This window comes from Poecilia formosa, unplaced genomic scaffold (assembly GCF_000485575.1).
Source record: "Poecilia formosa unplaced genomic scaffold, Poecilia_formosa-5.1.2 Scaffold70, whole genome shotgun sequence".
Taxonomy (NCBI): Eukaryota; Metazoa; Chordata; class Actinopteri; order Cyprinodontiformes; family Poeciliidae; genus Poecilia; species Poecilia formosa.
Window position 1 is genome coordinate 1,235,081 of NW_006800009.1, and position 14,711 is coordinate 1,249,791.

General features: G+C 38.8%; 2 protein-coding genes and 2 long non-coding RNA genes across 6 annotated transcripts in view; 3 read left to right on the forward strand and 1 right to left on the reverse strand.

The window, feature by feature from the left end:
- Nucleotides 1-3,691, forward strand: part of uxs1 (UDP-glucuronate decarboxylase 1) — a 34,244-nt gene extending 30,553 nt beyond the window's left edge. For all 3 annotated transcript variants that reach the window (XM_007555444.2, XM_007555446.2, XM_007555447.2), the window contains 4 exons: nt 1,186-1,246; nt 1,363-1,420; nt 1,877-1,980; nt 2,919-3,691. In XM_007555444.2, coding sequence (XP_007555506.1) covers nt 1,186-1,246; nt 1,363-1,420; nt 1,877-1,980; nt 2,919-3,050 — 355 coding nt within the window. In that variant the 3' untranslated portion in view covers nt 3,051-3,691. The remainder of the gene's footprint in view (nt 1-1,185; nt 1,247-1,362; nt 1,421-1,876; nt 1,981-2,918) is intronic.
- A 1,154-nt stretch (nt 3,692-4,845) lies between these two features.
- Nucleotides 4,846-12,249, reverse strand: ecrg4a (ECRG4 augurin precursor a). The gene is made up of 4 exons (XM_007555448.2): nt 12,076-12,249; nt 6,479-6,526; nt 6,187-6,356; nt 4,846-5,235 (listed from the first exon to the last, which is right to left on the reverse strand). Exons 1-4 carry the CDS (start codon nt 12,194-12,196, stop codon nt 5,092-5,094), a joined length of 483 nt encoding a protein of 160 aa, XP_007555510.1. The 5' UTR covers nt 12,197-12,249; the 3' UTR covers nt 4,846-5,091.
- LOC107836622 (uncharacterized) lies at nt 6,533-10,116 on the forward strand. The gene is made up of 2 exons (XR_001662569.1): nt 6,533-8,096; nt 9,443-10,116. It is a non-coding gene; the product is annotated as an uncharacterized LOC107836622 (long non-coding RNA).
- A 2,195-nt stretch (nt 12,250-14,444) lies between the features above and the next one.
- The window catches only part of LOC107836611 (uncharacterized), a 928-nt gene continuing 661 nt past the window's right edge, over nt 14,445-14,711 (forward strand). Inside the window, exon 1 of the long non-coding RNA XR_001662554.1 lies at nt 14,445-14,475. This is a non-coding gene — a long non-coding RNA (uncharacterized LOC107836611). The remainder of the gene's footprint in view (nt 14,476-14,711) is intronic.

Genomic DNA, 14,711 nt, shown 5'->3' on the forward strand with positions numbered 1-14,711 from the left:
AGTTTTCCCGTAATTTGTGAAAAAGTAGCCTTCAGAAATCAGTTATCAGTGAACCCCCCCCCCCACACACACACACACACACACAAAAAACTATGGTCATATCTTTAAGAGCTGCAATTATTTTGTTTGTTGTTGGTAGCATTGTACAATTTGCACTTAGCCTTTAGTCATCGAAATGTATTGATGGAAAATTATTGAGGTTTCAAACTCAAAGGTCTACAGAAGAATGTCAGAATAATCCCTTTGCCGACAAAAGAGCCTCCATTTTCAGCCACAAACAACATTGTAAAAAATTTCTTTAGCCTTTCAACTTAAGCAGAAATATTTGCAGAAAAAAGACAAAATATTTTTTCTTGTTAAACGGTGTCACGACAATCAGTTACTGGAACTTTAAATGTCTCTCTCCTACTGTCTATCCACAATTTTTTCCATCTAATCTTTAGAGTATAAATTGGAAGAAGATTACAAATCAGCTTTTAAATCAGATGGTTAAATCTGAAATCTGGTAACCATGCAACACTGAAGTTGCGTGGTAACATTCACAGTACTTCCTTATTGAAGTGGAATGATTTCCTCGGATTATTGTGTGTGTGCACGACAAGTCTCTGAGCTCTGGACCTGAGCCTAAAAAAAGTCTGGCAGATAGCAATACCATAATCGTGTCTAGAAAAAACTATATATAAAAAAAATAATGCTGCAGCAACAACCTGGTGGACGTTTTCACACCTAGTGGTTTTCTTGAAGCACCTTTTTCAGGAGTCTGATAATATCTTGAATTTAAAATTGACAATATTTTTTTCTGCTTTGCAAATGTTTTTCCAAACCGGTCAGGCTTCAAGGAAATATCTCTGGTTCAAAAAAACAACAAACGTATTCTAAGGAAATGTATGTCAATTTATTCTGACATTTATAAGGATGAAAATATCATAATCCCCACCTATCCAAAAGAATTAGTCTGATTTACTGTCAGAGTGAGGGAAAATTGTTTTGTCTCTTTTTATACAGTGAAGGTAAACATTGGGATTAAACTGTGAGTTTTGGAAGCACATTCAAAATGGTTTTACTGATTAAATAATCAATAGCATTTTTATCACATATATATTAAACTTTGTAATTTTGATGTTGGCGAAACTGTCTTGTTTCTGCCTTGTTTTTTTTTTTTTGTTTTGTTTTGTTTTTTTGCAGTGATTTGGTTAACGGCCTCGTGTTGCTGATGAACAGCAACATCAGCAGCCCAGTCAACTTGGTGAGCAACGTTCTTAAAATCTGATGTACAAAGTTTATTCTTCATAGGAATGGAAGCGTTTCTCATGCATCTTCTGTGTATGAAAGTTTCAGTGAACATAAATGTTGTAATTTCAGGGAAACCCAGAAGAACACACCATATTGGAGTTCGCCCAACTCATCAAGAGTCTTGTTGGTAAGACGGTAATCCCTCTTGCTGTCTGTGTGTAGGCTTCTGACCCCTGAAATCCCTCGCTCACGCTCATCTCTTGTACAATTTTCAGACCAACACAGAATAAATTATGTAGGAAATATGCATTCATGTCATGTTGAGTGTGTCACTGTATGTGGCACATAGATAAGTTCATCTGAAGGGAAAGGAAGACAGGGGAACGTTTTTACTTGGTAATAATGTGAAAACCTGAGATCAGTTTGTTCTCTGCTATTTTATTTCACCAATTAATATTTATTTTTCTAAAACTGCAGTTAAAAAAAGGGAAAAAACACCCACACTCTGGAATCTGGAATCTCATAAAAGTTTAATGTTATTACTGTTTTTTTTGTTGTTTTTTTTTGTTTCCCCGTGTGAACATGTTATTCTCTGTCCCTAAACACATTCGTATGAATCCAAACACGTATCGCGGACGTGCAGTGAGCCGAAGTCAGATCCAGTTTCTGTCGGAGGCCCAGGACGATCCCCAGAGGAGGCGACCTGACATCCGAAAAGCCAAGATGATGCTCGGCTGGGAACCCGTGGTATGTGTGCTGCACGACATGAGCTGTTCCCGTCCACACATGCAGCCTTTGGTTGTTGACATAAAAGTTGCTTTAAAGCTCATATGCTAAATCCTTGGAGGCTTTAAGCCGTGAAACTGAAACGGACATGAAACATGACTGTAGAGGAGAAACCTCTAGGGATTTCTTTCATGCTGAAATAAAAAGATCTATATGTAGTGTTTGAAAGTTTAAAAACTTTCATATCTTGCTCAAAAGTTCGTACACAATAATAATAAGTTAGTGAAGCTATATAGAAGACGTAGGGTGCATTCACACCAGCCTCGTTTAATCCACTTTAACCAAACTCTGGTTTGCTTACCTAGAAAGTCCAGTTCATTTAGACCAAAACCTAAAATCTTAGGTCTTGATTCTGTTGAAGTGAACTCTGATGTGGTTTAAATGCGTATGTGAATGCCAAGCAGGCCAGAGACCGCTACAAAAGCAGGAAGTGGACTATAGTGCAGAGTATTTTGGGTCAGTGCAATCAAAACAAACATCTAGTCTAGCACCAGCGGCAGAAATGGTTTGTCATTTTTAACTAACCGTCAATCAGGACTGGATAAGTTTAAAATCCTCTAACTCCTGTCTTAAGTTTATCTGTACATCTCCATTCATAACATTCAAAGACAAATGTAAAGGCGTACTACTCTGCCATGATGTATTAATGTACCAAGAAAGCACAATGACTTTTTTTAAGATTTGCGTTTTAAGGTAGCAGAAAGTTTTTTTCTGTTCATCATATATTCACTAGCTATTACCTTAAAATCTAGTCTCTTCCATCAAAAACAGACGTTCATTTGCTCAAAGCCCCACTTCAAAAACCCACAACTATCTGTGTAGCTGAACCTGTCTGTAGCACATAATGTTCATGTCAGTTATTTATACTAACTGGAGTAACGATGTTTTGTTGTGAACAGGTGCCGCTGGAGGAAGGCCTGAATAAAACTATTCAGTATTTCAGCAGAGAACTGGAACACCAGGCCAACAACCAGTACATCCCCAAACCTAAAGCCGCCCGCATGAAGAAAGGAAGGCCCAGACACAACTGAGCAGCAGCGGTCTGCTCTGCCAAACACTCCTCCACCATCAGACAGGAGCTTCTCTCTGATGTACCCTGCTGAGTAGAGCACTTTTTGGGAACACTGTCCCGTTTTTGGGTCACGGAGGCGGCTTTTCTCTCTGAGCTCTCTTTAAAAGCGGATGATGCCTTGTGGTCAGAGCGGCAGCTGTGATTTGGAGAGGTCTCCCTCCCCGAAGCTTTCAAAACTGATGGACCAGCCTGAATCAAAGAGGCTACCTGCTGGAGCGGAGGATTGGAAATCCAGCCTATGTTTTGGGAGTATTTTTTTTCGTGGACTTTGTGCTGTTCTTGCTATATTTAATACACCGCCGTGAGAATCCTGGCGAGCAGCTCGGACCTCGCGGAAACGAACGGCGTTCGTCGGTCTCGTGGCGTTTCGTGTCTGGAGAGGAGCCGTCCGAGTTCGTTTCCCCACTGGACGTCTTGTTGGGTCAGTCTGCCAGACCTGCACCGCACGGCGGGTTGTGGACAAAATCCTCCAGAGCAACAGTTTACGGCGCCATAATTGTTTTTAAAGATATCGTGTTTGTGAAATTTTCATGTCACGGGTGTGCAGTATCATATCGATGTGAAGATGCTATTTTAATAAAATATTTCCAGTGATTTGCATGTGATGTTGCCACTTTAGTTCAGAAACTTCTGCTCAAAGCTTCAAAACTGATTTCTAATTAATATCAAAAGAACAGAATATGTAGTGGTAAGAAAACCTGACGGTCAAAAGAAATGTTTTGTCTGCAGTTATTTGGGATCCAAAGCTGATGTATATTTTCACACCGAGTGAACGAGCACTAACAAATTTAAACTCAATCAACTTATTTATCTCGATAAATAAAGAGCCTTTGTTTGGATACAAGAATGAACTGCAGTAATTAAACTGAATTTTAAGTGCAGCAAAACCTTTAAACACCAAACACTGAGGTAAAAAAAAACAAAAAAAAAAACAATAAAATCCAGAAGGGTTAGAAAAATTAAGGTTGGAGTGTGAAACTGTTGTCTTTGATGAGCTCCTACACTTATGATTTTTGGTTTAATTTCTTTTTATTCTTTAGAAATTGCTGGGTTTTTTTTAAATAAAAAATTAAACCTAGAATTATCTAATTGTGTAGTTAATACAAAAGAAATGTATCAATCTTAAATCTACTGATCTGCTAATATGTTTAATATGAAGGTAGAAAAAACAGGACATGAAACTTTTATTTTTACTGAATTAAAGCCTCGATCTAGTTTGTTTTATTAAGAAAAAAAAACAATGAAAAAATAATAGTAATTTATTTAATACAAAAGCATCATGGCTGGCCTATGATCTACCAATCATGGAAGAGATTGCTCTCTTTACAGTGACCGAATATACTAAAGAAGTTGGCTTTTAGGGGAAGTACTATGGAAAAGTTGAGTGGAAGAAAAACATCCACTTCTGAATTAGAGAAGAAAAGGATTTTTCAAGGAAGAAAAAGTCACTTAATCAGCACAGCTGGAGGTCCAGCCTGAAGTTGGAACAGCTGGTAGTGATTGGAGAAGTCACGGCTGCATTTGGCCACATCCAAAGTCAGACGAGCCATTTTGGAGCATTTCACGTTTTACTCTTAATCTCTACGGAGGTTCCAACAGGACTTGAAACCTTCTCACTCTGACAAAAGTATCAATGTCCACTTTATTAATCATATCGTCTCTCCCTTTTTTAAATTTGATTACAATTAATTAACTTCTTGATGAGCTTCAAATGAAGATGACTTCGAGTTAAATAATAAAATCAGGAGACAAAAGACAGTACAAACCTCGTCTTTATTTCCATTAAAAGCCTGCGCTCCAAACTTGAGCCTAAACAGTTTCATTTATTGTAGGAATACAGAAACACTTGCAGGGTTTTACGGATGCAATCAAAATAAGTTGGCAGGACTCCTGTGAAAATGTTGGCAGGCATGAAAGCCATCATTTTGCTTTAGCTTCTAACACAGCTGGGAACATTTGTGTGTGTGTGTGTGTGTGTGTGTGTGTGTGTGTGGGTGGTGTTAATAGTAGTCGTAGTTGACATTTGCCCCATGCCTGTAAGAGGACCTTGGCCCGATGGGGGCGTTTTCGTCGTAGTGATGCTGTCGACCCTGGTCATGGGAGCGGGCGTGGTCCATCCAGTACTGCAGGTCGGCCTCCAGCCTCTGGCGAGAGAAAGACGCCGCAGACGCATCAGGTTCGGTGAACTCAACAACAGACAGACCAGCAACTGATAAGACGTCCACTGAGAATGACGGGAGGCAGCGCCATGATTAAAAAAAAAAAAAACTTATGAAAGACAAACTTTGAAAAGGCCAATCGATTGACAGCTTTGGCCTTTTAAGGAAGCAACAACCGATGGCATATGCACGAGGTGTAATGTTCAGTGAGTGTTGGTGAAAAGCTGCTATGGCTGCATGCAACGTGCTGTCGGCCGTTGGAAACAGCCGCAGCAGCAGGGGGTTTATTTTGAGCGGTCCGCCTCCCTCCCTCCCTGCTCTTATCTCTGCTCTCTGTTCCTCGCCGTCTCCGGTGAAATCATGGTGGTCAGTGACCTGAAAGAGAGCTGAGTCTGGATCAGTGAGTAGCTTTAAACTTCTGTGTGAGGAACGGCATTCGTGTTTTCCTACAGTCAGCTTTTCATCTGTATTTATTATTTATTCCAGGATTTGTGTAGGTAGAGGTGTTTTCTCTACCTTAGATGAGGCTGGTGTTTACTCTGCTTTTTATTTACTATGTGCTTTAAGTTTCACTTTCTCTAATTCTAGGGGGGGGGGTTTTAGACTCTTTAATGTCTTAAATGTCATGTTATCTTTTAAAGAAAAACAATGCCCCACTTGAAGCCTTTCTAAAGTCAGGAAGTGGATGCTATTTGATAAAGCACAAGTCAAATTGGTAAAAGCTAAATTGACCATGATTTTATCCGAAAGAACTGAATCTTCTTGACCTTGCTGTGAACTCTTGACTCTCTAGTCAGTCTGGCAGTCGTATCAAATCTAAACCTTAGAGATGAGTACAGCTTTCCATCTCTGCTCATGTCTGGTAGCTGCGCCAAGAACTCGTCGGTTTTTCAACAACAACAACAACAAAAGAGTAATAAACAATAGAAAACTTACCTGTTCATCAAATCCCATTTGCATGAACTGCATAATCCACTGCTGGACGTCTGGCCTGCTGCGATCCCAGACGTTTCTCTTTGTTCTACTCAGCTTGGCCAGGAACTCTTGGGCCTTAGACGAAGGGATGGCAACCGAAGACTTGGATGGAGCGTGTTCAGCTTCTGCCGCTACATAAATTAGCGAAAGAGGAAGCAAATTAAAAGGACGTTGTTTTTTTTTATTTATTTATTTTTTTTAATGTGGATCAGTTTAATAATACTTTTTTTAAATGGTGGCGTCTGAATGTTACCATTTCTTTTCACTAAGATCTTCTGCAGGAGGCTCTCGCTGGACACGTCTGCAAAGGAGAGCCAATAGAAACGTAAGAGGTTTGAGTCATTCTGATGTGAAGTCAAGTCAACCTTCACATTCAGGAAAGTGCTTTGCTGAAGTGTTCTGAAACCTTGGACCTTTCTACTCGACCCATTCTTCGCCTGTCATGTCTCCACAATGTATCTCTGAACAACACAATACGTTAATAAAAAAGAGGGGAAGAACCTGGGGAAGCACTTACAGTATTTGCAGAAAGTGATTTATTTTGAAACCTTGACACGTTTGTCTCACCGCGGAAACAGTATAAGAACATAATTTCTGTTTCATATAAACATGTGAGCAGACTTTCGTTTTTGATGCATTAATAATTGGGAAAATTATTATTCATTATGTTAAATCACAGTGACAGTGTGAGATTTTGGCTATGTGTTGTTTGGAGTATGTAATATTTAAAAGTATCCTGTTATATCAGGGATGTCAAACTCGTTTTCATTTTAGGCCACATCAACATTACGAATGTCCTCAAAAGGCCTGTTGCAACCGAACACGAGGATGATTGGCAGCACTAAGTCCCTCCTCCTGGATCTGATTGGTTGTTTCGGACAGAAAAACAAACAATTTCTACACATTGCAGTAGGAACACAGAAAGGAGGCAGAAGAACTTGACTTTTTCACTGATTTTTTGTCTAATACTATCAGGACATGGGTCAGTTTTAACAAGTATACATATGAACAACATATTTTATAAAATTACAGCTTTAATTGACTGTTAATCAGCTTACTCCAAATTTGATGAGAACTTAAAATTCAATATTCACGTTGGTGTAATTTGCCAGTAAACAGTCATGAAAACTGTTTTGATTTGATCAATAAAATAATAATTAATCACAAAACTATTATCTTGAAGATCCTATCTGTGTGGCCCTCGAAAAAAGCTTTGGTGGGCCTCGAGTTTGACATGTGCACTATACCGACATTTTTTAGATCTTCAAAGTTGATCACTATTGAACGATGATTTTTGATGTTTCTGTTTCTGCTAGTTTTTTTGTTTCGACAATTCAAGGGGAACTGATTATTCTTGCTTCTGTAATTAAATTTAAATAAATTCTATATTGATGGGTTAAATATTAAATGGCATATATTGCATATGGGATTCATGTAATATATATGAGGTTTTGTAGGCGATATGAGGATAAATGGATAAGGAGTGGAAATATAAAAGGTTTACACTTCCACCCACTTTCTTGAATATGTAAAACACGACTTGACATTATGCTTCGAAGCTGTTGGTACTCAGAAAGTGAAAAAGAAAGGAACAATAGATGTAGGTTGCAATAAAGTGAAGCCCATCTTAAAGTATTTTTAAAGTGAACTATCCATTTTCCTTCATTTGCAGAGTGGATTAAGCCTCATTTAACAGCTCTTTAAGGTGGAAGGCGGTAGAAATCACATCCTGGGGTGAGCATTGAGAAGACAAATCAGACTTTGGACGGATGAGCGCGACGCGCTCCAAAAATACTTGCTGCTGCTAGAAAGTGACACTGATGAAGATTAGAGCACAAATTTGCATGAGCATGAGAGCAGGGAGGGTGAAGGTAGCAGTGGTGGGAAGTAACGAATTACAAGTACTTCGTTACTGTACTTAAGTACAATTTTCGTGCATCTATACTTAAGTAGATTTAATAATGGGTACTTTCTACTTTTACTCGACTACATTTTACAGTAAGTATCTGTACTTTGTACTTCGCTACATTTCTACAAAACCGTCGCGTTACTCGTTACATCCAAGTCGCCTTTTTGTCCATTAAAATGTGAAGTTCAGGGTCTTAAGGTGGCGCCGTAAAATCCAAGCAATGACGTGACTTAGTGTCTGTTGTCACCCATCGCCTCCACCTTTACTCGCACGCGGAGCTCCAGACATGCGCAGTGGCTTCCTCTGAGCAGGAGAAGATGTCTGTCTGATCTCAGTAATATAATAGCGCTGCATAAATCATAAGATATGGCGACATGTAAAATAAGCAGTGCTTCGCTTTCATAGACGGTGGGGACTTAGTTAAACTTTTAGCGTCACTTGGAAGGAAAGCTTAAAGAAAGGTAAGATCTGTGGACGTGAGGCTAGCAAAGCTAGCTGTACTGAGACACATTTGTTGCATCTGCGATGAAAAAAAGTTGTCACTCATGCGCTGAATTATTGTGTGGAGGTGTTGACTGAGGTGTTGCTTATATGGGACAACGCTGTGACCAAAGTCTGCATTGATGTGACATTCAGGAACGATCCGATACTTCTGGACGGATCTTTACTGATTAAATTTATTTCAGCTCTAAGTATTTAATATCTAGGTGTTTTATGGGAATGTGGATCTTTCAGATCAATTTGAGAAGCAATTTTGATAGATAAAACTTAATTTTTTTGTGTCACGTAGCGGGGTCCTGGTCTTGACTTGGTCTTGGGTAGGTGGTCTTGACTACAACTCTGCTACGTGGCTCCTCAGTTGCATGTCCTCCCCCACCCACCTTCTTTCCATCCCCTTTCTGTTGGATTTCTTTAAAAATAAAAGCCACAAGTGGCAAAAAAAGTGAAGTTCATGCTATGTTAGGACAGGAGACAAGATGTTTCCATCCCTGAAATTATGATGCATAGAATCACATATCTAAGTCTAAACTATGTTACAAGAGAGTAAACATAATAAAAACATGCTTTATCTGTGGCATTGTTCATTAAAATAGCACATTTCTGATGTTTTAAAATTAAATACGATCGGTTCACTTAATGATAGTGTATTAGGAATTAGGCAATGCATTCAGCAAGTACTTTTACTTTTAATACTTAAGTATTTTTAAAAGCCAGTACTTTTTTACTTTTACTTAAGTACAAATGTTAATGTGGTAGATTTACTTTTACTTAAGTACATTTTTTGAGTACTTTCTCCACCACTGGAAGGTAGAGAGACCGGTACCTCTGGTGCAATGTGAGGTAGCTGTGAGATTTCACCAGACGGCTGCCTGCAGAGTGTAACATTTTTAATATTTCTCCAACATCAAGTTTATCTTTATAAAACTGTAAGGATAAATATGATCATGATGAGTGACTCTTTGAGACATCCACTTGACTGGGTTGTCCCAAGGTGACACTCTGTAGCCTGCAGTACTGCATTTAGACTCCATTTAAAAGAGGTACCTTTAGAACGTGTTGTAAGCTGTTCTTGCCACTGAATATTTCACATGAAACAAAATATATTCAAAATAGCCTATAAAAGCATAAAGGACGTAGCTGACATCATATTTTGTGCTTTGAAAGAGGCTAAAACAGAAGATAAAGCCCAGAAAATAATTTACTACGTCCAGGGGAACAAGTTTTCAGCTTGTTTACTTCCGAATATTACTGATGCATCTGTTTCCTGTGGCTATTTCAGAGCCCATGAGGAGTTACTCTGCTCTGTGTTCAAAATACTCTTGGACCAAAGTCAACCAACAACAAATCTTCCACTTCACCAACTTGGACGATCTTTTGTGTGTGTGTGTGCATTTGCACTTGCAAATGGCTCTGCTGCGCTTCTCTGAGAGTTTATACATGGATTTTATCTTCTGGGTTTTAAAACTCGAGGTAGACTGAAGGAAATCTATCGCAGAGTAAACTTAGACATCAGCTCTAAATCTCAGTCCGTCTGCCAGCGAGCAGAACATGTTCACCATGTGGTCGGGGTTACAGATGGAGGAGATTAATTATAACCAGGTTTCTGTGCAGATGAATTAAACGATAAAGGAACAGCTTATTTCTTCAAAAGTCACTCACACAAAGGCAATTAGCTTTAAAAAAAAAGGTGTGAAAAAGTGAATTAATACTGGCGTGTTTTCTTAAAATAATCAGTGGAAATGATACTTTAAAGACACATTAATGCCAGAATTTCTAAAAAAAAAAAAAAAGAAGAAGAAGAGCTGCGTTAAGCTGAAGAGAGATTTTTTTTTTTTAACCCTGTGTTTGGAGCAGCCTTTCTCTTTGAAAAGCAAAAACTATTTTTGGCTCAGACTGAGATTCTGCAATAACAGATGGATTTATTGACGTGACATTTCGCTTTCAAGGGTTTATTGATTGACTTTAAGAAGTGGAGTAGCACAGAAAAGTATTGCAAGAGCAAGAACAGAATCAGCTTTATTGGCCAAGGTTATGTGCAGAAATAACTAATTTCATTTAGGTCGCACACACTCAAAGTGTATACAAACATTCAGCTTTAATTTTTCACTTATTTATTTTTCATTTGATAAGTCCTGTTTGAATAAGATTTATTGTATTATTCAAACATGTTTTAGAAACTTGCAGTAGTAATTTCGTGTGTGTTATAATTAAAGCTCTAGACGTCTCTATACATGTCTAGGAATCTCAAGGAATCCAGATAATCTCTTAATCGGGATTCTGGCATTGTCTTGACCACAGTCCAAATTGTACATACTGCTGTACAATGCACTTCGAATATTTAATAACTATATTTTGGTGCTTCTAATATTGTACGAATCATTTGTTCGCCCACAAGTAAGTTTTCTGTTCCAAAAATGTAGCTTTTAAAACCATAAATCGCAAAAATGTTGAAAATGTTATGCCGCTGATTTGATGTAAGTTTTTCAAACTTTTAACCACTCTGAGTGTAATATTTTTATATTTAACATTGAATGGACTTTTTCCTCTGTTTAGCGCTTTATTAACTCCAAGGACTCCAAAACTGTTCACAGTGAGACAACTTGGTTACCAATGAGTTATTTATTTTTAATAATGAGTTATTTAGCATTTTAATACAACTTTTTTTTGTTTCACTTTCAATGCAACATTTTTTTAGTTCATTCTTTGCAGAGTCACTGTTAATATTCTTAACTACAATTATGTTTTTCGATGCTAAAATTTCCCTCGAGAAACATTGCACAAAGAAACTTCAGAAATCCAAACCATGCCGTTAAAATTTAGTAATCAAAAGAAAATGAAGGTATTCGGAAAGGACATGTTTGATTTCTGAACTGTTTCCCTTCTCCGTGTCAGACTGGGCTGACTGTGATGCCGCCCGGGCCCAGATGGTCTCGGTTACGTGTGAAGTATTCCCATGCTCACCTCCGTCTTCTTTTTCATCTTTTCTAAGAATTTCCTTCAGACTTTGACTTGTTTGAACACAATGCATGAGTTCCTGGAAATGCAGCTCAGGCTGATAATTAAAGGTAAACCGTGACGTGACTCTGGCAATAGCATAATATTGACTGGGATGGATTTTTCCTCTTGCCAAATATCAAAGCGTCTGGGTTTTACATGTTCCTCTGCTTCAAACTGCATTGATAAAATGCACAATTTGAGGCAGATGCATGAATTAAGGCTCACTCTATATAAAATAAAATTGTTACACTATTAGAAATTAATCCATTTTCTTCTCCAGTTATGCTTTCCAAGTGCAAACGTGTCCAACCGCACAATGAAGAAAAGGGGGGGAAAAAGAGAGAGTGGGCTAATGTGCAGAATAGACACGAAACAAGTGAAACCTCACTGAAGCAAAAAAAAAAAAAAAAGAAAGCCAAAGAAATATTGCAGAATATGCTTACCTCCAAGAGTTGTAAGTGTCAGCAATGCAGCCAACCCAATAACCCTCAAACAGAGCTGCTGGGAAGCCATCTTGTACCCACTGAGTCTTTCTAGGACTCTTTGAAGGCAACAACTGTTCATAAACTGCTAGACGACCAGAGGGAGGGAAGGAGGGAGGCTGCACAGACTTTCCAAGTGGAAACTGGCCTGTGGCAGTGGAATGTCTTTTACCTCCCTGCCTACGCAAATAACACTACGTCTGAGCTTTTTTTTTTTCCTTCTTAAAGGAATTTTGCATCCAAAGTACTTTTCCATGAATACACATGCAACAAAAGGAGCAGGAAATGAAGGAGAAAGTGGGATAAATGCATTTTAAAATGCTGTGATCTGCAAGTTCAACGTGCAGTGCTATTTTTTTTTTTTCTTTTTCCCAACAGGAAACTGTTTGCATCTTTTGAAGGAGTTTCCTGATTGTGTGAGGACGTGTAAGGGAAGTACCTTGAGAAAATATAGGCTACTCTTTACAGGGAATGAAAAGGAGATGCGGAAACCCCCCCACCAGGATCCACTTCAGTTTACCAGATGACTTCAGTGAGACTTTGGTAAATGCACAAGAATGGTGTTCTTTGCAAATCTAACCAACCCTTATGCCGTCTGCACAGAAACATCTTAGAGCTTCGTTGAAGATGGATGGGGTCAGCAGTATCTGAATCTTCCAGGTATACAGACGCCTGGCCGTGTGCATCCAATCCTGCAGTCCTGGGGGAGAATTCAGAAAGTTTCCCAGGTAATCTGTTTGACTTGTATGCTGTGACAGTGCCTTTATGGCAAGAATATATTGATGAGCGCGATGATGAATGGCTACATCCAGATTGGGCCAGCCTGCAGGAGCAGGTTGAGTGCGGGGCGAAACAGGACAACTCTGCAGCGTTTGCAGGTGACGGTCTGTCAAAAACCTCTGCATTACACAATCAGGAAGTAAGTTAATAAGTGAGATAAACGGGCATGTTTCTTCCTATTACGGAGGGTTATGCCAATCAGACTGGAGCATATGTTTAGATAATTTTATAGCATTTTGTAAAACTCTGAAGCAAAATGTTATAAATGCTTAATGGACAATTTTAGTCTAAATACCAATGGAAAATTTACCAACAGAGGCTTAAAAACACACACGCATATCGTTCACCAGTAGCGTTCAGTGCCAGGCCTCAAGGGCTGAAGTTCAGCTTTAAGCATCCCTTAATTAGAGGATTGTTTCATTACCAGGCCTCTGCAGACACGCTGAAGAGGTAATTCAGTCATTTAAAACAGCCGTGTTGGAGCAGGGACTTTGACTGGCATTTTCATACCTGTAGTTTTAAAGAACTGCCAAAATGTGATTCTTTTTCAAACCTTTCACTGTGTCACCCGCTCTACAAATTGTTTTATTTCACTTTTGCAACAAAAGCGATTCAGACCAGGTGTGTTTTCACACCCGATGGTCCAGTAGTCACGGTTCGGTTGGGGGTCAAAATTGCAATGTCTGTTACATTTTCACCTGCTGCGGTTCGCTTTCACACTACATTATTACTTTAATTGTTACTGCTGCTGGTTTTACCTCAGACACTCACCACATCATCATAATGTGGGCTTTTTCACAGCCACGTCTCTCCTACATCCAGCTGGATTGGGACGTGGTGCTTTGGACAAACAGAAACCAAGCTGTTAATGACCCGTCCTGTTATCCAATAGATGAACATTGGCAGGAAGAAGCAGGTGGTGTGGTTGTTCATTCAGTGGATTTTGTCCTGGTCAACTCCTCAGGCCAACCGAGACAAAATATGTGTTATTTTTTTTATACACAGATGAAGTTTATTCCTGTATATGCTGAAAATTAAGAGAAAATCCTGTTTTAACTGACAAACGAAACGCAGCTGTTCTGGAGCTCGATAGTCTGCTGTGATTGGGCTCAGTCTTATTCTCCAACTCACAAATCGTGAGATTATTATTTTTGAAAAGGCATTTATCATTCTTTACCAACTTAATAACAATTTTCTCTCTGATAGATATTTGAGTCTGTGAGTAAAATATATCATCAACCACTGCTTTGACTTTCTGTTAAAATACAGGTCCTTCTCAAAAAATTAGCATATTGTGATAAAGTGCATTATTTTCCATAATGTAATGATAAAAATTAAACTGTCATATATTTTAGATTCATTGCACACCAACTGAAATATTTCTGGTCTTTTATTGTTTTAATACTGATGATTTTGGCAAACAGCTCATGAAAACCCAAAATCCCTGTCTCAAAAAATTAGCATATTTCATCCGACCAATAAAATAAATGTATTTTAATAACAAAAACGTTAACCTTCAAAAATTATGTTAAGTTATGCATTCGATACTTGGTCAGGAATCCTTTTGCATCCTTCAATGAGGTGTGGCATGGAGGCAATCAGCCTGTGGCACTGCTGAGGTGTTATGGAGGCCCAGGATGCTTCGATAGCGGCTTTAAGCTCATCCAGAGTTTTGGGTCTTGCATTTCTCAACTTTCTCTTGACAATATCCCACAGATTCTCTATGGGGTTCAGGTCAGGAGAGTTGGCAGGCCAATTGAGCACAGTAACACCATGGTCAGTAATACCAGTGGTTTTAGCACTGTGAGCAGGTGCCA

Coding starts and splice junctions, on each gene's coding strand:
- ecrg4a (XM_007555448.2), bottom strand. CDS start 12,196: ATGAACAGTTGTTGCCTTCAAAGAGTCCTAGAAAGACTCAGTGGGTAC. Junction 6,527..12,075: donor GACACTTACAACTCTTGGAG/GTAAGCATATTC, acceptor TCTCCTTTGCAG/ACGTGTCCAGCGAGAGCCTC. Junction 5,236..6,186: donor AAATGGGATTTGATGAACAG/GTAAGTTTTCTA, acceptor TTCTCTCGCCAG/AGGCTGGAGGCCGACCTGCA.